The 25639-nt window shown below is 45.5% G+C and overlaps 2 protein-coding genes across 8 annotated transcripts in view; both read right to left on the bottom strand.

The window, feature by feature from the left end:
• DYNC1I2 (dynein cytoplasmic 1 intermediate chain 2) overlaps positions 1-25639 on the bottom strand; it is a 128750-nt gene that overhangs the window by 54219 nt on the left and 48892 nt on the right. For 5 of the 7 annotated variants that reach the window (XM_073545866.1, XM_073545868.1, XM_073545867.1 and 2 more), the window contains 2 exons: positions 24488-24547; positions 24020-24135 (listed from right to left, as the gene is read on the bottom strand). In XM_073545866.1, coding sequence (XP_073401967.1) covers positions 24020-24135; positions 24488-24547 — 176 coding nt within the window. The remainder of the gene's footprint in view (positions 1-24019; positions 24136-24487; positions 24548-25639) is intronic. The other 2 variants (XM_073545872.1, XM_073545873.1) reach the window with 1 other exon arrangement.
• Positions 882-17797, bottom strand: LOC141049416 (uncharacterized). The gene is made up of 2 exons (XM_073545874.1): positions 12282-17797; positions 882-10927 (listed from the first exon to the last, which is right to left on the bottom strand). Exon 2 carries the CDS (start codon positions 4358-4360, stop codon positions 3020-3022), a length of 1341 nt encoding a protein of 446 aa, XP_073401975.1. The 5' UTR covers positions 4361-10927; positions 12282-17797; the 3' UTR covers positions 882-3019.

The raw sequence follows: 25639 nt of genomic DNA, 5'->3' as shown, positions 1-25639 counted from the left end.
GCCCGAGCAATCAACCTGCCAAGCATTCAGAATGGAAAAACAATCTGAAAATACAGGGTATAATGCACCTGCCAGTGAAAATGGCCATTTCAAGAAAAGCTAGTGATCTCAGTGACCCCGCTGAGGAGGCGGTGGGTGCAAAGGGGAAAGAGCGCTTCAAAGAAATCGCACTGATCTGCACTCAGTAACACACTGACACTTTTTTACAAAGCATGCCAGTTAGTGCTTTTGTGCTTCTTGGAAGAAAAAAAAAAATTAAGAGAAAGCTTTTTTTTTTTCCCCCCCCCGGGGGTGAGGGGGCCAAAATAATCACGAGAGTGGAAAAAATGATGGCCATAAGGAGTTGGCTGAAATAAGCCGCAGGTGAAGAGGTGAGAGATAAGGGACAAGGACAAGGTAAGAAGGTATAACCTTTTGTGAAGAAGCCTGAGATGTAGTTAACGGATGCACTTTGCAAATAAATGTGGTTTTTTTTTTAATTTTTTTTTCCTGCAGAAAGAAGAAATTACGGTACATCACATCTCATTATCATTAGTTCAGCATTCCAAAGTAATCCCCAACTTTTAAGCTAAAATCATATTAAACATACTTGCAATAGTGTATACAGGAAACTTAATAATAATAATAATAGTAATAATAAAAGATACTTTGCTTCTAAACATGACCCATCACACCTTTCCTATTGGTAAGCCAGTATGTAGTGGTCCACACCGGAAATGCATGGATGGAAGATGCAATCCCTTCCTGGTAAGTGGAAAAGACACACTCTTCTGATATTGTATAAAAAAAAAAAAGAAAAAAAATGTTTCAACTAGAATAATCTGATACATTATGGATTTGTATGAAAAAAAAAAAAAAACAACTTTGTATAAAGTACAGGATTAAAGAAAAAAAACAATAAACAACATGATGGCTTTTTCGCTTTTCTCCCGCCCAAAATTCTCAATCACGTGAATTATTACAATTAAATTTGGTAGCAATACCAGGTATGGACAGGTGTGGCGCTGTCTATAGGAGAAAGTAGCCATGTTGTTTGAACATTATGATCCTCTATTACACCAATTTGAGAATAGTTCTTAAAAGTGAACTGCTTAATAAGCGTAAAGGGAGACGGTCATGTCTCCAATCGCCAATAACCTGAAGATATGGGGCTAATCTGTAGGTAATATCATTCCAAAGCTGAGCAGTCACCACACTGAAAACCCGGCTACCGGGAGGAAATTAAATTTATGGCTAGGGCAGTCAAGGGCTTTTGGTCATAGAGGCACGGCTTCAGTCATCACTCAGTATACAATGAGAGGCAGGTGTAAACACGCCCTGACATATACACGTGAGGGCCGGCCGTCAATCAGTCAGAGCCGGCCGTCAATCAGTCAGAGCCGGCCGTCAATCAGTCAGAGCCGGCCGTCAATCAGTCAGAGCCGGCCGTCAATCAGTCAGAGCCGGCCGTCAATCAGTCAGAGCCGGCCGTCAATCAGTCAGAGCCGGCCGTCAGTCAAACAGTAAGAGCAAGCTGTCAGTCAATGTGGCGGGTCGTGCTTACAGTTGTTTCTATGATGGAAAAAGTGGGAAGAACAGTTTATTTTCTCCTGGTAGCCACAGTATTGTCACGCTATTTATCCGTAGATTAACCAGAAATCTGCAGGGAGTCATGCAAACCATCTCCTAGATGCCGGCATCCGTGAGTCTTCTTTTGATTAGCCAGTCTGGTGCGATGTCGTGTGTGCTCTGCAACAGGCCAGCTAATCAAAAGAGGAGCTGAGGATGTCATCAGGTAGGAGGCAGTTCACAGTGCTTCTGTCCAACAGTCACCGATTACTGACCCATCCACCAGACGTGGCCCTGCAAATCTATTCACCCATCACTAACCAGGACTAAACTAGAAGAAATAGGTAAACTAAAAGTTTATACAACCATACCGGGGCAGACAAAGGTAGAAGACGGTCCTGAGCAAGAACTGTATATGGGCCCTTTGCAGGACAACGGTTTATTATAACGCACTTTTATGTGTCCGTGATATAAGCTGCTTACAGCTGAGCTTATATCCCTCTTGGCCCCCTGTGTGGCTGCACAGGTAGCAAAAATGGTAATCCACCCTTACAACCATAGAAAGGCCATACTAAAACGAAACATAAGACAACTGTTCATCAACCTCTAACCAGTGAACACAAGCTCTCCAGTGTAAGGACCTCCCGTACGCTGTATCTTAGCATCCTGCTCCTCTGTGAGTGACGTGGTGGGTGGCTAAGGAGAAATTGCAATTTTAAGAAAGATTACACTGAACAAAAAGTATATTGAACCAATTTATCTTAACAATAATATATATCTTGCTCTCCATAATATACACATAAAAGAAACCATGAGAAATCAGAGCTTCATTCATCACTAGCGTGGACAGGCAGGCCCCTTCATGGATTAAGATGGCCGGATACATGGAGATGATGCATGTGTAACCAATATTTATATATTACAGTCATCCCTAGATGCAGTACTATCGCTGGTGATAAACCCCCTTTAAAAAATAAAAAGGCAGGGAAGATCATAAGGCAATGATAACGAATGAATATAAAAGTGAACTCTCCTGACATTCCATTTTAATAAATTCTTCCACTTAAGATGAAACCGGAAATCTAGTTCATCTTTTTTTAACATGAATCTGTGGGTAGGATTAACTCTCCTAAGCCGTATATACGGGCATGTAGGCCATAGGAAGCTAAATAAAGTGATGCCTTGATATCTGCGGTAGGACATTTTATTCTAAAGAAATAGGGATTTTTGTGTACTCACCGTAAAATCCTTTTCTCCAAGCCATTCATTGGGGGACACAGAGACAGTGGGTGTTATGCTGCTGCCACTAGGAGGACATTAAGCAAACCATAAAAAAAATTAGCTCCACCCCTGCAGTATACACCCCGTAGCTGGATGAGATATCTCCAGTTCATAGAAAAAAGCAGTAGGAGCTTAGTCAACAATAACGAACTGTGTCAAAACCTAAGAATGCTACAAATGAGCTAGTAGGCTAAACAGGGCGGGTGCTGTGTCCCCCCAATGAATGGCTCGGAGAAAAGGATTTTACGGCGAGTACACAAAAATCCCTATTTCTCCTACGCCTCATTGGGGGACACAGACAGTGGGACGTCCTAAAGCAGTCCCTGGGTGGGGAGCATACATCTGCTAATACCCCATGTACTTCTGAGTTAAGACGGAGGTCCTGCTGATTGCAGGATGCGTCTGCCGAGAGCTGCATCTGCAGAGGCCTGAGAATGAATTTGGTAATGTTTTGAAAAGGTATGCAGACTGGACCAAGTCGCAGCCTTGCAGACCTCTTCTGCCGAGGCCTGTGCCGAATGGCCCAAGAAGCGCCCACTGACCGGGTAGAGTGCGCCTTAATCCCCGCTGGTACAGGCGAATTCCTGACACTGTAGGATTCCTGAATTGCTGAGCGAATCCACCTACCCAGTGTTGCTTTGGACACGGCTAGGCCCTTCCTGTGCCCCTCAGGAAGTATGAACAGGGCATCTGACTTGCGGAAGGGAGCCGTCCGCGACATGTACCGTCTCAGCGCCCTAACCACATCCAGGGTGTGGAGGGCCTTCTCAATGCGATGGACTGGCGCCGTACAAAAGGAAAGCGAAACAATTTCCTCGTTGAGATGGAAAGAGGAAACGACCTTGGGCAGGAATGACGGGGACGTCTTGAGAACTACCTTGTCCTGATGAAAATTCAGGAATGGAGAACGGCAGGACAGAGCTGCCAATTCCGAAACTTGTCTGATTGACGTAATTGCTACTAGAAAGACCACTTTCCAAGAGAGGATGGTCAATGACACGTCCTGCAGCGGTTCAAAAGGATCCTCTTGTAAGGCCCCGAGAACCAGGCTAAGGTCCCATGGTTCTAATGGCCTTCTATAAGGAGGCGTCACATGGGAGACTCCTTGAATAAACGTCTTGACCTGAGGTTTTAGTGGCAATTCTTTGTTGGAAAAGAATTGACAAGGCCGAAATTTGGCCTTGAGCGAGCTAAGCACGAGGCCCGATTTTAATCCGGATTGAAGAAACTCCAATATGCCCGCAATGAAGAACACCAGAGGGGAACGACCATGATCCTTGCACCATGAAAAGAAGATTTTCCAGGTGCGGTGATAGATACGTCTGGATACGGGCTTCCTAGCACTAATCATGGTGGAAATGACGTCGAGAGAGAATCCAGCCTGTGTTAAACTCCAGGATTCAACGGCCATGCCGTCAAAGACAGGGCCCTGGAGTTCTGGTGGTAAATCGGGCCCTGAGAAAGCAGATCCGAGCGATCTGGAAGTCGCCAGGGGACGTCGGCGACTAGCTGTATTAGTTCCGCATACCATGCTCTGCACGGCCAATCTGGCGCGACTAGGATCAATGGTACCCCCTCCGCTCTGATGTGACCCCCGGAAGCAAGGGAAGAGGGGGAAAGATGTACGGAAGCCGGAACCGGTGTCATGGCAGAACTAGGGCGTCCGCTCTGATGGCGCATGGATCGCGCGATCGGACAATGAACCGAGACACCTTGTTGTTTAGCCTGGAGGCCATGAGGTCCACATCAGGAGTCCCCCAACGAAGACAGATCTGGTGAAAGACTTCCGGATGAAGCGACCACTCTCCTAAGGCAATGACTTGGCGACTGAGAAAATCTGCTGCCCAATTTTCTACTTCGGGGATGTGAATTGCTGAGATGGATGAATGGTTGGTCTCGGCCCAATGGAGGATGTGACTCACTTCGTGCATGGCCATCCTGCTCCGGGTACCTCCCTGGCGGTTGATATACGCTACAGCCGTGGCTTTGTCTGATTGGATCCTGATGGGGTGACCTGCGAGGAGATGGTGGAAATTCCATAGAGCAAATCTGATCGCTCGTATCTCCAAAATGTTAATGGGGAGACATGATTCTCAGGTTGACCAACGACCCTGTGCCGTGTGGTGAAGAAAGACCGGACCCCAGCCGAGAAGACTTGCGTCGGTGGTTACTACCAACCATCTTACTGGGAGAAAAGACCTGCCTTGAATCAGGGAGGAGCTCAGAGTCCACCACTTGAGGGTTTGCCTGACTCGCAGGGACAGAAGGATCCGACGGTCCAGGGAGAACGGGTTCTTGTCCCAAACTGACAGCAACGCGTGTTGTAAGGGACAGAAATGAAACTGTGCAAACGGAACTGCTTCCATGGCAGCCACCATTTTCCCGAGAACTCTCATGCTGAAACGAATGGAGTGAGAAGCTGGACGGGAAAGAGTCCGCACTGCCTGTTGTAAGGCTTGCGTCTTTTCCGGAGGGAGAATGACCAACCCGCGGGAAGTGTCCAAGATCATTCCTAAAAAGGAAATTTGCTGAGCCGGTTTTGGGGAAGACTTCGCAAAGTTTATCTTCCACCCCAGGCGTGAACGTGTAATTATTATCTCCACAGATTCTTCGCAGGCTGAAAGGGACGGACCCTTGATGAGCAGGTCATCCAGATACGGTAACACCACCACTGCCTGAGAGTGGAGAATGGCCATGACAGCCGCCATCACCTTGGTAAAGACCCTGGGGGCAGTAGCGAGTTCGAAGGGCAAGGCCATGAACTGGAAGTGTTCCTTGTGAATTGCAAAACGCAGGAACTGCTGTTGAGACGGGCAGATTGGAATGTGAAGGTAAGCGTCCTTGATGTCGATGGATGCTAGGAACTCTCCTTTTTCCATGGAAGCGACCACTGACCGGAGAGATTCCTTTCGGAATCGCCGAACCGTGACAAACTGATTTAACAGTTGAGATCTAGAATGGGTCGCATCATCACGTACTTCTTTGGAACCACAAAAAGGTTTGAATAAAATCATCTGAACCTCTTGTGATGAGGGACCGGAGTGATGACTCCGTCCCTTAAGAGGGCCTGAACAGCACGAAGGAAGGCTCTTGTCTTTCCCTTGGGTGGAGAGTAAAGTAAAAAGCGAGTTGGAGGGGGAGCGGAAAAGTCCATCTTGTATCCGGAGGACACCAGCTCCCTCACCCACTTGTCGTGGATGACCGCAAGCCAGGTGTGCCTGAAGGAAAGTAGGCGGCCGCCTACTTTATCGGCATCCGCCGGATACCGCAACAAGTCATTGGGTAGATCTATGAGACCTGGCTCCCTTGGAACCAGAAGCCCTAGGTCTGGGTTTCCAAGGGCGGTTAGGTCTGTACGAGACCCAGGAGCCTCTGTCTCCACGCGTAGACAGACCTGATCCGGAAGACAAGGTAGAGGATGACCAACCGAAGTTGTTGCGAAAGGAACGAAAGCGTGTCAGCTATTGGTTGCGAAACGGCCGAGCAGCATTTTGTTGAGGAAGGAATTTACTTTTCCCTCCGGTAGCATCAGAAATGAGCTGATCCAATTCTCTCCAAAAAGACGACCCGTTTGAAACGGGAGAGAAGTCAAGGATGTTTTAGATGCGGCATCCGCCCGTCAGTCGCGGAGCCATAGGGCTCTTCTAATGGAGATCGCGTTAGCGGCAGTTTGAGCAGCGCCATTGGCGGCGTCAAAAGAGGCATCCGCTACAAAGTCCGCTGCGTGAATTATCTGCCTGGCGACCGTGGTAGCTTCCGGAGGAATATTGGTGTCCTGAAAGGAGGTAATCAATACCTCTGCCCAAGCGGCCATTGCTTTCGTGACCCAAATTGACTCGAAAAATGGAAAAAGCGCTGCTCCTGAAGCTTCAAAAACTGAACGGGCAAGGTAATCAAACTGACGATCGGAGGGGTTTCTGATCGAGGAACCCTCGGACACGAACAGAAGCGTCTTTGAAGCCAGTCACGATACAGGCGGGTCCACCGGAGGGGACTGTAACCAATCTTTCATTAGGTCTGGGTCAAAAGGGTATTTAGCCTGAGTAGACTTTTGCCCTGTGAACCGCTTATGCGGACGATCCCTATGGTGCTGGACAACTTCCTTAAAGTCCGGATGGCAGGTAAATAACCTGCGCACCCGCTTGGTTTTCTTAAGTGAAATAGGATGTGCTGGAGCGGGTACATTATCCTCATCCAACTTAAGAATCCTGTTAAGTGATTCTATAAGAGAATCAAGCGACTCTTGATTAGTTGGGGGATTCTGAGGGGCAGACGTGTCAGAATCAAATTCAGAGTCGTGCTCGCTGAGAACTCCAGGAGAGGGAGAGCGAGAGACAGGAGTCGCACATACGCGAACGGGGCTAGGGGAAGCGTCATGGTTCCACTTTCTAGAGCCCCGACCATCCCTTGAACGAGTACGGCCCCTGCTGGTGGACGGTTCCTGTTAGACGCCAGCGCCTTCCTCGGGGGGTAAGGACGCCTTCTGGCTTAAAGAGCCCTCCTGGAGGGAGAATATAGCCTGAGTCAGAGACTCCACCGACCGTGACAGGGACGCAGCCCACTCAGGGGTACTAAACGCAGAAGACCCCTCAGCAGCGGCAGCAAGGGGCGATTGAGGGCAGGTCGGGGCGCAGGCCGGGTCGCAGTCAGTGCATAACGGATTAGTCTGTGCACTAGGTAAGGCAGACTTGCAAGAGGTACACACGGTAAAAAACGCAGTGTGCTTTTTAGCAGCCCATTTCACTTCCTTAGATTGAGACATAGCGCTCCTGAAAGGGTTAACGGCAGAGTCTGCTGCAATTGCAGGGAACGTGCCGGGAAGGGGTTAAGCTTTAATCTGAGGGCAGATGCAGCTTACTTGGTCCTATGCTGTGTCCCCTGTGAGAAATGGCGGTGGCCTTGCGGTGTCACCCGGTATCCGGCAGAATGCTCGCCTCACAGCTCGTATCCAGAGCAGGCTGAGGTAAAAGGATATGGCCCGAGACTAGGATTGCGCGTCTCGTCAGGATGAGAGGCGCCAAGGCGAGGGGGCGGCGCCAATAGCGCGGGCAGCGCTATTCAAATTGCGGCCTAGTAGGCTGGAAAAGCAGGGGGCTAGATTTTTGAGCACTCCCGCGGGGGAGGGGGGGTGGGGGGGCGGCGCACCGCCAGTCACGCTACATGAGCGCTACTCCCGGGGGACAGGACTCGACCCCATACCTACTCCAGTGCTCAGCTCGTTACCAGTGTGAGACATGTAATGACTGTCAGTCTGCTCTACTGATCTACATGTCTCACACTGGTACCGACACCATTCAATTAAAATAATCTCTGAAGAAAGTCTCAGGGAGATCTATGTCCGGCCCATAGATCTTAACAGCTCAATTACAAATTTAAAAAAATGTGGATTACTCTGGAATACTTTATGATATTGGACTGCAGATGCCAATGTATCATTTTCTTCAGCTTCCTACGGCCTACATATACAGCTTAGGAGGCTGGTTTCTACAAGCAGATGCCCTTTAAAATTCTGCAATGTACAGTTTCTCCGTTCTACGTCCTGGAAAGATATGAAATTGACAACTAGGCGTTACTATTCCCAGTGTGAAAGGGATGATTTCCAATGCAAACAGCACTGACTGGGCAAATTCAGAATATGAAGTGACTCGCCCACAACTGGTAACACCCAATTGTCAATTTATTCAAATTTCTAGGAAGAATAATAGAGAACCAGCACTACAGAGAGGCTTGAGAAAAGTCTCCAGATTCCTTATATGATGCGGAATGGAAGTATTTACTAACATTGACATGTCAGGAGTGGCGACAGGCACGCTTTACGATGGACAGCTACCTTTGAAGGGTTTATTTGTAGGGTAAGGCCAAACACATTTTAAGGGATAAATGTGCAAAATAATTTATATCTACTTAGGTCAAGTGAAATATATGTAACATAAGTAGGCACACAGGGTTCATCTAATCTAATGTGTACGAGAACCTTTCGGGGATGGAGGTGTCCATACAACCCCTTTAATGCTGATCATACATGGAACAAGTTTCCTGGATCAGACTAGAAATGCAATATTTATCACAAAATCTGCAAAGACAAAATTGGTTTTCCCAAGTGAAAAATCGTTCATTCTGGCGAACGTTTGCGTGTTCATATTAGCAGATTATTCAGTAATGACTTTAAAGGGAATCATAGATCCGCTCCGTCTGATGGCCCGAATTTCCATCAGTCCATTTAGTGATATGCAAATAACAATGATTGGTAATGACCTCTCCTCTGGTTAACAATTACGTATATACGAGAGTTAAAGAATGTCTACCGTCATCATGTTCGTTAAATCTAAATAGATTCAAAACTCTGTGCTGATTAATTTCCTAGTATATCTTTGCAATGTTCTGAGCGTCTTTATTTCTGAGAGTTCTAAATTCTCTGCATAAAAATAATGCAAAAGAAAAAATTTAAACATTTAAAAAAAAAAAAAAGCCTCCATACCTGAGATGTCCACTAGAGGGAGCAGAGGAGCTAAATGCATATTGTCTACACACTGCACTTCTGAGCTCCACCTAGTGGTGACTGCACACAGCCCAAATGTTAATTTTTAATACCATCTCGGTTTAGAGGAAAAAAAAAAAAAAAAGCACAAAAAATGTTGGACCCTCGAAAATTGACACACTGAGGATTGATGTAGGTCAATTTCTGCTGCTGTATTTTTTCCTGCAGTTTTGACTGAAAATTGGCAAAACCTCACCCAGTTTACTGCTACTTTAACAGACTGCAGGCTGTAAATCTGGATGGAAAAATCAGCAGCATATCAACATACTCTTGCATGTATGTTCCCATAAGTGAGATCAAAGTGGATTTTCGTGCATTAAATCTGCTGATTAGTGTAGTGATAGCATTGCGAAATGCCATTCACATGCTGCAGAGACTTGGCTGCATAAATTAATCTTTTCACAGGGTGACAATCGAGAGGGTCGGACAATTTGGATTATGACAAAACTAACAAATCCGCAGACAGAATCCGCAAGTTACTTAAGTATTCCAGCGGCATCAGATCAATGCAAGATTTTTGGATGTGGGGTTCATGTCTTTTTTTGCCTACAGTTTAGCATGTTGGAGTATTCCACCGTACTTCATTTAAGCACTGAATAGGGAGAAATCAGCAATGAAAATCGGCATAAGAATGAGCATGCAGCAGATTTTAAACCCGCACAGAGCTTTCATTTACATGCAGATTTTTCCCCCTCGACACAACGGAATTTTGATAAAAACCCATTTATGGTACTTGTATTGTACTGTAAATTGCTGTATATTTGCACTTCAGAATTCGCACCGCACATCCACGACGTATGAACTTGACCTTATGCTGCCATTTTGGAAACGTACAATGCACCAATTCTAAGATGCAAATGCTGCAAAGGGTTAAATGTGCCTATTGCGGCAAAATCGGCAACATCACATGGGAACATAGTTTATGGCTATGCTCACCGGAGATTATTGAGGCAGGTTTTAAAGCGGGTCTTCTCCAAAATAACTGAAAACCCTCTTCAAAAACACTTTGTATCAATAGAAAATCCACATCGTCGTTGAGCTTTTTTTTCCCCCGCTAAACCTAGGTGTGAAAAAAAAAAAAAGTAGCATGACACTTCTTGGAGACAGAATTCCTTATGGAATCTGCTCCAAAGTTGACACTGTAAAGTCAAGAGACTGTAAAACCTTATGTGAAATTTGTTTTCATACCCAGAACATACCCAGACTGTTATCGGAGCAGATTCGGCTTTAAAATTCACATTAAAAACTCTTTAAAGATATATGCACATGGTTGCCCCTCTCGTTCATGGCAGAATGCGACGTATCAACAGACAACCCTGGCACAATAACACTACTAAAAAGCTCCGGCAAGTGTCCAGGATTGCAGAGCGGCGCTGGAAGAAAACAAATTCGCAAGATGACTTCACCACATTCAAACATGCAACACTCGATTTCAAATCTGCCCTCACCTCTGCTAAACAGGCCTACTTCACAACCCTCGTATCTTCCCTATCTTACAACCCCAATACAGTTATTGAAAACTTTTAACTCCCTCCTGCACCCACCACTGCCTCCTCCAACCTCCCTCATTTCTTTTTGAATCAGATCTTTTTTATTAAACATTCAGGAATCAATACAGAAAGAATATGACATCTTATATAGCTAGTAAAATTTACATTGAGAGCAAATATTATTTAAAGGGTAAAACTCTTCCTGTGTAAGAATAAATAAAAAGAAGAAATCTCAAAACACAGATATTTGCATAAAATTGAGCCTATAAACAACATGGCTCCACAAATAAACAAAAATCAAAATTATACATCAGTGCCTCATTTCAGCGGGAAAACCATCCCCGCCAGCCACGCCACTCCACATCATATTTCGCCCCCCCCCGCCCCCCACGGATATCAGGTCCAATCCACCCCAGCTCCCTCCCACCGCGCCACTCAAAATCTACTTCGCCACAAAGGGCACTAGACTTTATTTTCACCCCCCAAGCATCCCCTCATCGCAAGCACAACAGCAACTGGTCCAACATCGCATCCCGTACCAGTGCGCCCGAGGGGAGACCCGGTGACTCCATCCATGGCTGCCAAATTTTGTAAAACTTTCTTAATGCATTTCTTTTTAAATAAGCCCCCCTTTCCAATCTGATGACATTATTTAGTTTATTTTTAAGCTCTGACAATGTTGGTGGCATAGGATCCAACCAATGATATGCAAGTATCTTTCTTGCCTGATACAGGATGCGTGCTATTCCCAGGGCCACTGCAGAGTCCGGGTCAACCCCCTCCTCCCACAAATTCAACAAACATAGACGAGGTGACGGTCGTATTGTGATATGGTATACTTGGGCTATGAGTCCCAGGGTCTGCCTCCAGAAATCCCCAATGTGCCCGCACTCCCACATAACATGCATCAAGTGGGCATCATCCTGCCCACACCTAACACATTGTGTATTGGGCCTAAGTCCCATTTTAAATAATAAGCTGGGTGTTTTATATACCCTGTGAATGAGATATATTTGCGAAAGCCGCTGGCACTCAGAAACCGCCATGTTAGGGACCTGTTCTAGAATATCGGACCACTGGTCCTCCGTCAGGGGGCCAACGTCCCGTTCCCACTTATTCTTAGCAGCAGTCAGTGGATATGTCTCCAGATGGGCAGGTAATAATCTTTTATATAATTCAGAGATAAGTCCCCTAGAAGACTCAGATGTAAGTAGCATATGTAGTGTTTGATTATGTGTCACTATCACCGGATTTGTCCTTCTCTGTTTTTCCAATGCATGTCTTAGCTGTAAGTACTGATAAAAGAAGACGTGCGGGAGGTGAAATTCTGTTCTCAATTGTTCAAAACTCTTAAGAGTATTATTTTGCAAAATTTGTGACACCAGATAAATCCCTTTATCTTCCCATCTTCCGAACCCCACAACCTCCCTCATTTCTGCCGAGGACTTTGCCACACACTTCAAAAACAAGATTGACCAAACAAGGCAAGTCTTCATCACTCAACCACCACAACCCCTTTGTATACCAGACCAATGCCCAAACCCCATAACCTCACTCTCAAACATCACTGCAGGGGAGCTTAATCGCCTCTTCTCCAAATTGCACCTCACAACCTGTGCACTTGACACCATCCCATCCCACCTCCTCCCCAACCTCACCACCACACTTATTCACATCCCTAACCCACCTCTTCAACCTATCACTAATGTCCAGTATCTTCCCTTCTGCTTTTAAGCATGCCACAATCACACCTATCCTTAAAAAGCCAACGCTCGACCCAACCGCTATGTCCAGCTATCGCCCAATATCATTGCTTCCATTCGCTTCCAAACTCCTGGAACAGCACATCCACGTTGAACTTTCCTCCCACCTATCATTTAACTTGCTCTTTGACAATCTACAATCTGGTTTCCGCCCCCATCACTCCACTGAGACAGCCCTGACTAAAATTACTAACGACCTACTTACAGCCAAATCAAATGGACAATACTCTATACTCCTGCTTCTAGACCTGTCCTCTGCATTTGACACAGTTGACCACTGCCTCCTACTACAGATCCTCTCCTCCTTCGGCATCAAAGGCCTTGCCCTATCCTGGATCTCCTCATACCTTTCCAACCGCACATTCAGCGTCTCCCACTCCCACACCACGTCCTCATCCCCCTCTCTCTCTGTTGGAGTCCCACAAGGCTCTGTTTTAGGACCCCTACTCTTCTCAATCTATACACTTGGTCTGGGGCAACTCAAAGTCCCACAGATACCACTACCACCTTTATGCTGATGACACTCAGATCTACCTCTCTGGCCCAGACGTCACCTCTCTGCTGTCCAGAATCCCAGAGTGTCTATCAGCCATATCCTCCTTCTCCTCTCGCTTCCTCAAACTCAATGTAGACAAATCTGAACTCATCATCTTTCCTCCATCTCACAGATCTTCCTTACCCGACCTAGCTATAACAATTAATGACATCACACTTTTCCCAGTACCAGAAGTCCGCTGCCTCGGAGTAACCTTCAAACCGCACATCCAAGCTCTTTCTACCTCCTGTCACCTCCAGCTCAAAAATATTTCCAGAATCCATCTTTTCCTCAACCCTCAATCTACTAAAATGCTTGTGCATGCCCTCATCATCTCCCGAATCGACTACTGCAACATCCTTTTCTGTGGTCTCCCTGCTAACACCCTCGCACCTCTCCAGTCCATCCTTAACTCTGCCGCCCGACTAATTCATCTCTCTCCTCGCTACTCCTCCGCTTCTCCCCTCTGCAAATCTCTTCACTGGCTCCCATTCCCTCAGCGTATCCAGTTCAAATTACTAATACTGACCTACAAGGCCAGCTATAACCTGTCTCCCCCATATGTCTCTGAACTAATCTCCCGATACCTTCCCTCACGTAATCTCCGGTCCTCCCAAGACCTCCTTCTCTCCTCCACACTTATTCGCTCCTCACCCAACCGCCTCCAAGACTTCTCCCGAATAGCCCCTATTCTCTGGAATTCTTTGCCCCAACAAGTCCGACTATCAACCACATTTGGATCCTTCAGACGGAACCTGAAAACCCACATCTTCAAGAAAGCCTACAGCCTGCAATGACCCCGCAACCTCCTTCTCTCTCACCACTACCGGTGATATCACCTCAACCAACACCGGAACTGCTGCAGCCCACCAACCTACTGTCTCCTTCCCCACCATCCTGTAGCATGTAATAATAATTGTAAGCCCGAAAGGGCAGGGTCCTCTCCCCTCTGTATCAGTCTGTCACTGTTAGTTTGTTTATTGTAAGTGATATCTGTAATTTGTATGTAACCCCTTCTCATGTACAGCACCATGGAATCAATGGTGCTATATAAATAAATAATAAATGTTTTATTGAGGAGGAATCGGCTTTGAACATGCCTGAAAGTGATTAAAAAAAAAAAGAATTGTTACAAAAAAGTTAACAATGCACAGCCATATAAAAACGACTTGCTGTGCACATGTTCCATCACTAGTCACTTCTTTTAACCGCTTCAGGCTTTAAGAGCCATGAAGCAGATGAAAGAAGCAGCAAGGTGATTCTTTGGGTGACTTCTGTTTGTAAGGAGTTTGTAATTTAAAGTTTAAATTGTTTAAAAAATAAAATAAAAAAAATAATAATGGTTAAAACGTCAAACAAGATGGTTCAAGAAAACCGCTGGCTTTTTCCTTCAATATCTTCGCCTTAGAAAACTCCTCTGGTATGCACGGCACCATCTAATGCCATGTGAACAGGGCTTACATAAAGTTTCATATCGATTTAAAAAAAGGAAACCTTTGCTTATAGTGCCTTTTTTAATTTAGTGTGTAAAAGGCAGCAACGTCAAATCTTGAGTCATTTTAGCTTGGGGGAAGAAAAAACAAAAAAAACCTTCAAATTTAACCACTGAATTGACATGAGCAAAAGTAAAAAAAACACCCCATGTATTTTTAGCCAAAAAAAACTATTTCGGACAATGTTGGCCAGAAAAAAAAAAAAAAAGAAAAAAAAAAAAAAATCGATGCAAGTACTTTTAATGCCCAAAAATGACAAAAGTGTTTTTGGAGTGATACGTTCATTTTAAATTCATTTGTAAACCTACCTGAAGAGGGAGCCTCGATACTCTGAACGCTTGCAAACATATTTTTTTCTGGGCAGCCAATAAAGGAATCACTGAGAATACTTCTGTCATTTTTTGGGCATAAAAGTATTTAAAGACAAAAAAAAAAAAAGTCTATTTCCCAGCCCAAAACTCAGTGTGAACATAGTGAATGGTCAGAATATGTATAGATGGTCTAAACCGCTACTAGCGTGATGTAACCAATGGTGCTCCATCTACGGTACTTTTTCCAAGTGTTAGAGAATCTTCTGTAGTCAATACAAGATAAAAACAAAACAAAAAAGAAAAAAAAAAACCTCAAACTGGTAAAGTGAGTAATTATTCCATGATCTGTCTCTGGGATCTGATAGTACAAGAATGTATGTCAAGGATTTGTAATGCATTTATGCATGACCATTTTCTCCTACCTTTTAGAATGATGTATTCCCCCTCCAGTTATTTTTCCATTCATTTACAGCTGGTAAAGTGCAGTGAATAATAAAAAAACATAAAACAAAAAGAAAAAAAAAAAAAAAAAACTTTGCTTGAACTTCCAAGCTGTTAAGACCCTGGATGTCACATCAGTGGATCAATGAATATTCATTGCCATCTCCTAAGTGGTTAACTCCATGCTTTTCCTGACAGGAGAGCTAAGGTTACACACAGTATAGTAAAAAATGGCAGAAAAGTAGCGGTTGCCTTAAGCGATGACAAACCTCTTGTCAATAGATGCTAAAGCCTCGTTTAATGAACCGGTGAATTTTTACTTGGAGATAACATCAAAATTGTGATGTATTTTGGCGAGATGGAAAGAAAAACAGCTCGGGAAATTAGGCTGCAGCCAGCAATAACACTATAGAGTAAAATTCCAGTTGTCTGAATAATCTTTTGCCGCGGAGCAGGTTAATCAAAGTTAAATCATCTGTGAAATGGGTGCCTTTTGTTAAGCTCAAGGTGTCTTCGTATCAAAGATTTTCGAGCAGGATTTCGTTTAAGATTTTGGGCATGGCCCATGAAGGAGGGAATCGGAGGAGAAAGCCAGGCGCGCAAGAGAGGGCTTTAAAATATGTATATTTACCGCGTGTCTTGCATGTCAAAAAATAAAAATCTGCATGTCGGTATTCGCCGTGATAACCTAGTCTTTATACGTGTCAAGCGCGACAAATTTACATGTTTGGAGTCGGAATTTAGATTAATTCTGTAACACAAAAGCTTAATGGAAAAATAGAGTTCAATTAACAAGAGCCTTCTATTAAAATAAGAAATAAAATGAGGGGAAATGGGGATACGAAGATGTTATCCAAGGGAGTTAATGGGTTATCATTGGATTGACTGGTACGGTAACCTACAGTATCACAGTAAGGCCTCTTTCACACATCAGTTTTTTGCCTTCAGGCGCGATCCGGCTTTTTTTTGTAAAACCGGATCCGGCAAAATGCAATGCCGGATCCAGTTTTTCCCCATTGACTTGCATTAGCCGGATGGCATTGCGTTTCATCCGTTTTTTGCCGGATCCGGCAACTTGTCTCATTCCGGCGTCTGGAAAAAACGGCTACTGTAACGTTTTTTGTCTCCGGCGAAAAAGCCGGAAGCCCCGCATCCGGCGCTTCCAGCTTTTTGCTACAATGAAAGTCTATGGGCGCCGGAATGCGCCGGATCCAGAAAAAGACGGATCCAGCCACCGGATCCGGTTTTTTTAAGTCTGCGCATGCTCAGATCCAATTGGCCAGCCCCCAGGAACAGATATAACCTGCTAGACGGATCCAGCAAAAAAACGGATCCGTTTCTACAGTTCTCCAAAATTTATGCCGGATCCGTTTTTTCTAAAAATAGCCGGATCCTGCCTGACGGCAAAAAACTGATGTGTGAAAGTAGCCTAAGGAGTGTGATGTAAAAACATATAAAGGCGTTTCCCTCAATGATGGTGTGCCAAGTGTTCTTTTTTAAATTGGTACTCGAAGACTAATAAAATGGCCCCTATCACATTTTAAACGGCAGTCCATCCTAGTCATGTGTTGAACAGGGCTGATAGAATAGCTTTGGATAAGTGCTTATATAGGTATATAATAGGTATAGCATTTACCAAATAGCTGCATCGGTAACCTGAATGCCTGGAGCGCTCCCGATAATCACCTGTTCAGCGCCGCAGCTGCATATGTTGCGGCTGTGCGACCGTCAACATATGCATGGATAGCCCAACAGGCTCTCCATGCATGTGTTGTGACTGTCACACAGCCGCAACACATGCATTTATGACGCCGACCAGCTGATAATTAGGAGTGCTCCAGATATCCAAGTTACCGATGCAGCCATTCGGAAATCGCTATACCTATTAGGATAAGCACTTATCCGAAGCTATTCGATACCCCTAGTGTTGAAGCAACCCAGCTCCAAAGACCTGTGTCTCAACCGACAGAGGAGCTCTATAGTAAGAACACTTATCAGTGAGCTGTCGGAGAAGGGCTGTGACAGGAGAAGAAATAAATCTACTACTCAGCTGACTAAGCACAAATTTTTCTTCACCAGCCTCTGTCCTCCATACGCAGTCATCTGAGAAGATTTTTTTTCTTTTCCTATTACAGCCCATTTCTGGCAGCTCCTGTATGTGACCTTAAAATACAGCTTCTTCAACAGACAAGTCACATGTCTCAGGAGCGGTGTTTCTTCTGCTTGCAGACATCATGACACGTGTATAATATAGCGTGGCACTACTGCAGGGTGCGCAAGTAGGTTACCCAAACCAAAACTCAATAGTGAAAAGTAACTTGGCACTCAACTTAAGGGTCTATAGAAGAAAATTTTATTATGCAGTCTGCAAAACGTTTCGGCCTACATGGCCTTCATCAGCCCGACTGCTTAAAAGTTTTGTGGAGAAAAGGGGAACAAGCGTGAGTTCCTACTGTAATGGAAGACTTGTAGGTGAGCTATCCGTCTCCCTAGTATATTAATTCAGAATAGTTGTAGAAAGAACCTGTTACGTTGAAAAGGAGGCTTGTTACCAGTTTCTCTGTAGTTATATAGTTGCCGTGTGACAGTATATCAGGTCCTTATATGAGGCATGGGAGGTCAGTAGTGATGGGCGTCAGGCTGGACGCGGTTTCCGCCACTTGTCTCATCACCTACAAGAGACGGATAGCTCACCTACAAGTCTTCCATTACAGTAGGAACTCACGCTTGTTCCCCATTTCTCCACAATACTTTTAAGCAGTGGAACTGATGAAGGCCACGTAGGCCGAAACGTTTTGAAGACTGCATAACATTTTCTTCTATGGACCCTTAAGTTGACTGCCAAGTTACTTTTCACGTGACTAGGACAGGCTTCCGTCTGCGTTAAAATGAAGGGAGCAAATTACATTCTAGGACAGGGGTCCCCAACCTGTAGCTCGGGAGCCACATGTGGCTCATGGTCCTATGATTTCTGGCTCGTAACTGTCTGCCAGCTTGGTGCGTTAGCTCCAGGTCTAGCAAACCGGTATGAAGAGCGCATCTCAAAATGGTGAATTTTATGAGTAGCCCTGCACAGAAGTGCAGATCTGGATGCACATTTACTGGTCTTAGGGGTTTAGAGATGTTTTAGATACGGTACGCTGGAGGATGGTACTACCTGTTAGAAGAGATGCTCAAAGCTGGATGTGACAGTGTGTTGGGAGTCCTTGATGGGAGAATACTGAATGAGGGTATTGTGGGATCCCCTGGATCTCAGTGTACTGCTTTGGAGTGACTTCTGTGGAAAAGCTTTGGTTATCATTATACATGTAATGGGGGCTTTGGTTGACACTACTTTGAAGGAGATGGGAGCTGGATCTGGCTCACACTACTCGCTCAGTGCTGAATGTGGCTCGCGACCCTCAGTCTAAGCTGAATGTGGCTCTCAAGGTCAGAAAGGTTGGAGACCACTGTTCTAGGAGAGGTAGAGGTAGTTCTAAGGGCAGTATTCATGTGGCTCACTCTGCTTACAGTGTATCCTTGGTTCTAGCTGAAAGCAGAAGTATAGCCTGCAGTATAATGCAGCCTATTGCACTATTCACTGCCTAATAAAGGTGTAGTGGCATATATTAGTGCAAAAAGAGGCCGAAAGGACACTTCAATAAGTCAATGTGGGCCTCATTCCAACAACTGTATTTCATGGATATAACATGTATAGTCTATGGGGCTGTTCACATGTCTGTTTCTGTTCCTAGTTATGGATCAGACATTCAGTAATACATCTGTCTGCAATAGGGCCTAATGCAATGTGCATACTACATATACACTCAGGTGAACACCACAGCAACCACATATCTCTGCGTGATGCTGGAGTCATGGGTCCCATGCTGTGCCTCCTCAGGGGCGCTCTGTCAGCTGCTATTTGGTCACCATTTATTAAAGTTACTATTATCAGAGCCACCTCACACCATTACTTAACACAGAGAACGACTGGCGTATGCGCATGTGTGTCAGGAAAAGAATGCAAAGGGCAAACGTTAGGAAAGCAAACTCATCACAGAAATCCCAATTACTTGTCATTGTAAATAACTAAGTGGATTTTTGGGACATAATATAATTATAAAACTTGCATCACTTGGAATGGACTTCAATAAAATAAAGAAAAAGATTACTATGGGAGACATTTACCTATTACAAGTCTTTATAATGCCAGCCATAAAGAAGTCACGTCACAGTAGAGGGCAGGGCAAACGCCCCCAGTCACGTCACAGCAGAGGGCAGGGCAAACGCCCCCAGTCACGTCACAGTAGAGGGCAGGGCAAACGCCCCCAGTCACGTCACAGTAGAGGGCAGGGCAAACGCCCCCAGTCACGTCACAGCAGAGGGCAGGGCAAACGCCCCCAGTCACGTCACAGTAGAGGGCAGGGCAAACGCCCCCAGTCACGTCACAGTAGAGGGCAGGGCAAACGCCCCCAGTCACGTCACAGTAGAGGGCAGGGCAAACGCCCCCAGTCACGTCACAGTAGAGGGCAGGGCAAACGCCCCCAGTCACGTCACAGTAGAGGGCAGGGCAAACGCCCCCAGTCACGTCACAGTAGAGGGCAGGGCAAACGCCCCCAGTCACGTCACAGTAGAGGGCAGGGCAAACGCCCCCAGTCACGTCACAGTAGAGGGCAGGGCAAACGCCCCCAGTCACGTCACAGTAGAGGGCAGGGCAAACGCCCCCAGTCACGTCACAGTAGAGGGCAGGGCAAACGGCCCCAGTCACGTCACAGTAGAGGGGTAAGGCAGCCAGTCACGTCAGAGTAGAGGGGTAAGGCAGCCAGTCACGTCAGAGTAGAGGGCTAAGGCCGCCAGTCACGTCACAGTAGAGGGCTTAGGCCCCCAGTCACGTCACAGTAGAGGGCTTAGGCCCCCAGTCACGTCACAGTAGAGGGCTTAGGCCCCCAGTCACGTCACAGTAGAGGGCTTAGGCCCCCAGTCACGTCACAGTAGAGGGCTTAGGCCCCCAGTCACGTCACAGTAGAGGGCTTAGGCCCCCAGTCACGTCACAGTAGAGGGCTTAGGCCCCCAGTCACGTCACAGTAGAGGGCTTAGGCCCCCAGTCACGTCACAGTAGAGGGCTTAGGCCCCCAGTCACGTCACAGTAGAGGGCTTAGGCCCCCAGTCACGTCACAGTAGAGGGCTTAGGCCCCCAGTCACGTCACAGTAGAGGGCTTAGGCCCCCAGTCACGTCACAGTAGAGGGCTTAGGCCCCCAGTCACGTCACAGTAGAGGGCTTAGGCCCCCAGTCACGTCACAGTAGAGGGCTTAGGCCCCCAGTCACGTCACAGTAGAGGGCTTAGGCCCCCAGTCACGTCACAGTAGAGGGCTTAGGCCCCCAGTCACGTCACAGTAGAGGGCTTAGGCCCCCAGTCACGTCACAGTAGAGGGCTTAGGCCCCCAGTCACGTCACAGTAGAGGGCTTAGGCCCCCAGTCACGTCACAGTAGAGGGCTTAGGCCCCCAGTCACGTCACAGTAGAGGGCTTAGGCCCCCAGTCACGTCACAGTAGAGGGCTTAGGCCCCCAGTCACGTCACAGTAGAGGGCTTAGGCCCCCAGTCACGTCACAGTAGAGGGCTTAGGCCCCCAGTCACGTCACAGTAGAGGGCTTAGGCCCCCAGTCACGTCACAGTAGAGGGCTTAGGCCCCCAGTCACGTCACAGTAGAGGGCTTAGGCCCCCAGTCACGTCACAGTAGAGGGCTTAGGCCCCCAGTCACGTCACAGTAGAGGGCTTAGGCCCCCAGTCACGTCACAGTAGAGGGCTTAGGCCCCCAGTCACGTCACAGTAGAGGGCTTAGGCCCCCAGTCACGTCACAGTAGAGGGCTTAGGCCCCCAGTCACGTCACAGTAGAGGGCCTAGGCCCCCAGTCACGTCACAGTAGAGGGCCTAGGCCCCCAGTCACGTCACAGTAGAGGGCCTAGGCCCCCAGTCACGTCACAGTAGAGGGCTTAGGCCCCCAGTCACGTCACAGTAGAGGGCCTCCCGAGCATACAAAAGCCGATGACTGGGACCAATAGACTCCATTCCAAAAGGCCTGTTCACATGTATTTTCCTGGGTTTCCATATCCATATGTCTCCATTGTCCCAGTGTATAATTGTTTTTAATTTTTTTTCCACTGTATAGAAGTGTGCATTCTGGTATGTTTTTCTAAACAGAGACACAACAAAAACATGATTATCACTTTGCTCTGTAATAGGTGATGTGTGAAATATACGTCAATACTCTGGCATATGTGGAGGGCTTTATCTGGATGTCGGGGAATAGTCCGGATGTACGGTATATATTCTATGGAATAAAAAGACGAAATACGCGTCAACCCGCCCAAGATAAAAGGATGCCAAGCCTGAAGTGTCTCTCTATGCATGGTCGTCAGACAGAGCTTGGTAAGAGTATTTGAGGAATTAGTTATTGTTCTTACATCTTCAGAGGCCGATGAGGGCATGAAAGCTATAACCCAAGTCTCAGCGACTATGAATCTCCTCTGAATGCCACATGGCGAGCTTCTATCTCCTGGATATTGCGTGTTCTTTATACATTATCAGGATTTTACTGGTAACTGTGAATCATTTCAGATTCCCCGCGGGAGACGAGCATTACATAAATAAACATTATTATTATGATGCTCAGACGGGGAATAAAGAAGGGATTTTGTGACCATCTCTATACCGCCGCTCACAGCTGTGGTGTAACCCCGCCGCACACTTGTGCGTGTTTGTATCAAGTCTACACATGAATTTTTTTTTTTGCAGCGCTTGGACTAATCTCGACATCGGAGCTGATTACCGTCACGACGATTTCAGGTGTCTGTCAATCTGTTATTTACAGATTCATCTAAGAATAAAAAAGGAGGAGAAAAAAAAAAGGAGGGGTTCATTTATTTCAGCAGAGCTTCTTTCTTCAACGCCGTTTCTTAAGAGCTGTCTCTGAACCCGGCATCCGATCATTTCATCTCTTCAGAACTTAACAGCTTTTAAAGCAAATGAATACATACATATATAATGTGCGGATCTTGTCACATGTGACATTACATGTTATTTTACAGCCTGTTTTCCTATATTCTGCAAAGCGGTACACACTGTCTTTTTGTACAGAAATTATGCCATAAAAATTCCCCCCCTCCATCCTCCCATCAGCACAACCTAAGTAGTAGAGCCATTTATCAGAATACATAAATATATATATTTTTTCAACCTGGCGTAAATGCCACAGTTTTCCTGAATCTGGAGATGGTCTTCTTTTGTTCCTGAACCGCTCAGTTCCCGAGATAAGGCCCTCTCTTCCCTTTTTGCAAATCTAACCTTGCTAGCCAAAGGGGCCTGGTCCTCAACTCCTCTCTGTGGGTGTCTTTTTCAGAATCTTTCTCCCTTGGCAGATCAGATATGGTCCCCCTCTTCCCTGTATGCAAATCTAGTTTTATTAGCCAAGGAGGCGTGATACTCAACTCCTCTGTGGAAGAGGACCACGCCCCCTTGATAAATAGACTAGATCTACATTCACGGGCACATATTTCAAGTACAGAGAGGCGCAGGAACAAAAGAAAAACACAGCCAGATTCAGAAGAACGAATGTATACCCGTCATACAGATATTGTTTAACTCCGTCTCACAGCAAACAATCATTCTGGTTAGTAATTGTCTTACTGTAGTCATATTTCCGTTTGCAAAACATTACCTTGAGAGGGCAAAATCCAGCAGGTAGCAAAAGCAGGACTGTGCAGAACTAACCCTAACATGGACGTTTCAGATTAATCTTCAGAATAAGTGGTCGTGTGTGCACATTAGATGGCTTTTCAGTGGTCTCTGAGCTAGTGGGTGAAGACTAGCGGCTATAATACCTCCCATGCAGAGCACATACAGACATGAGGGATTCCTACTCTTTTTCTCTGTGTAGCATATGATCAGAAGAAGCAGCAGCACGGTGAAGAATTTACAGCAGTACTGAGCAATGCAACTGTGAATCCAGTGCTAGGATGAGATAAAACATTTACTAGAAAGCTGTGCAAATTATTTGTGTCAGTGCCTTCATATTTTACTCTGCCCCTGCCCTCTCTATAGACTTCAATAGTCAGTTACAAGCTAATCCATCGGTGAACTGGCAAGTCCATTTTGCTTTGACCAAAGATAGATTTCAGCATTTTTTCAGAGAGAATGTAGAGTTCATGAGGAAGGGTAAGCAGTGTTTCAAAAAAAAAAAAAAAAAAAAAATCACATTTCTCATATTTGCATGAACCACTGATTTTATGCACATTTAATTAAGTGACCATTTAAGTTAATTACCATTTAAGTTTTGTACAAAAATTTCTGTTAAACACGTGAAAGATAATGTACTAGATTTACTAGCAACGGTAGCAAGTTTTCATGTTAAGTCAAGAAAAGGTAATGGGAAGAGGTTATAATATAAATATGCCGATGTCTGATTATAATTATGAGCGGCTTCTTCTGCCCCCTCGGCCTAAAACTGCCGCCTTAGGCACTGGCTCTTAAGCGCTTAATGTCAAATACTGCCCTTACGCGATTAAAACCCATAACAAAAGATACCATATATCTAAATATTCACAATTGTTTACATCTAAAACAGGTAATATGACACATTTACCTTCATTTTCATGGGTGACGACTGGGGTCTGTGTCTCCTTTGTATATGTTACAGTCTCTCGAGGAGGGAAATCCACTTGTGTAATTTTGGCCATGCCCAACGTCAAGGGACCACGTCTATAGATATTCATAACCGGCATAATAGGAAATAAATATATATTAGCATATAATATTAAAAAAAAAAAAAAAAAAAAACATCTGTGCACCCAAGTCCCCATTGGCAACCCTTTCATAGGCCTTGGAAGCATCTAATCAAATCCCATGAGACGCAGTTACCCCAACCCACTAATTATTATATGTATATATTATACACACATACATACATGTACAGTATATATATAATTTTTTTTTTTGCATTAAAAATAATTATGACTAGCATCCAAGGAACAGCAACATTAACTTATGGCATGACTGCTCTATAGACAACACAATAGGGCGAACGTAATAATAAATATAATGGTTGCAGTACCCCAGATCGGAGTCAGAATGGAGTTGAAGAACGGACGGATCAGTGTCCCAGTGCAGAGTCCTGATTGACAGCCACGCAGCGTTAGCAGAAGAGGTCAGAAATTAGTTAAGCAAACACAACAAAGGGTTAAACCTAGTGCATATAAGACAGATACCAAAATATCATAGAGCAGTTAGTGCACGCGAGATAGGAATATTCAATCATGCAGTTAGAGATGACCATTCCCTCGAATAAAAAAAATGCATTTCATGAATAGTAAAATATACTAATATTAAAATATTAACTAAACACCAGTACGAATTGCTAAAAAACAAATAGAACACGAGCAACGCGTCTTAAAAAATAGGGAAAAATGTTATCATCCAGCGTGTCTGTGTGCAGCGAGTGCCTTCGCCAGACGTCTGCGCGCTCCCCCGTAGAGGTCACTTACAACCAATTTAATGAGGCCATTTCTGACGTAAAAATAAAGGTTGGAGCAGAAGCGTCAACACGATCCTCAGCACTGACTCCACGGAAATAAGCACGACTTAAAATACATCATTTCGATCTGATCTCTTGATAAAATTTCTTATTGAACTTCCCTCAAGCCGAGGAGTTGCAAGGGGCGAAATTCGCAACGCTATCCGCAGCATCTTGTCAATTTTGGATGCAGATTTCACACAGTGTCCCACATCATCCACACCGTGTAACCGGTTGCGCTCCTCTCTCTTTCCTACTGAGAGCAGTGCAAAGCACTGTAGTGCGCATGCGCCGACACTTTGACCTCTCTCTGTGCATGCGCAGAACAGTACTTTGCCCTGCCTTGCGCAGAGGACAAAGGGGAACACTGAGCATGACTTACAAAAGGTCAGCCACACAAAGCAGAGAAGGAGGATGGCAATCGCAAGAAGAGAGGAAACGCCGAACCAAAACCAGCAAGGCCCATCAGACCGGACAGTAGACGAGTATAATAAAAGGTCTTTCTTTTTTTGATTTGCAGGGCAGCTTGGAGACTTCTATACATTATTCCAATAAGCAATAACACCAGGTGGCAGTCATAGGTTATATAGGGAAAAACTACTGACAGGTTCCCTTTAATGCCCCCATATATGCTTGCTGAACCCACCAATACTGACATGTTCGGCAGACACCCTAATCATGTCTTCTGACCTG

The sequence above is a fragment of the Dendrobates tinctorius genome, unplaced genomic scaffold (genome assembly GCF_039654945.1).
Source record: "Dendrobates tinctorius isolate UK_male_01 unplaced genomic scaffold, ASM3965494v1 ptg000143l, whole genome shotgun sequence".
Taxonomy (NCBI): Eukaryota; Metazoa; Chordata; class Amphibia; order Anura; family Dendrobatidae; genus Dendrobates; species Dendrobates tinctorius.
Note: the sequence above shows the minus strand (reverse complement) of the source record. Positions and strands in the feature narration are given on the sequence as shown.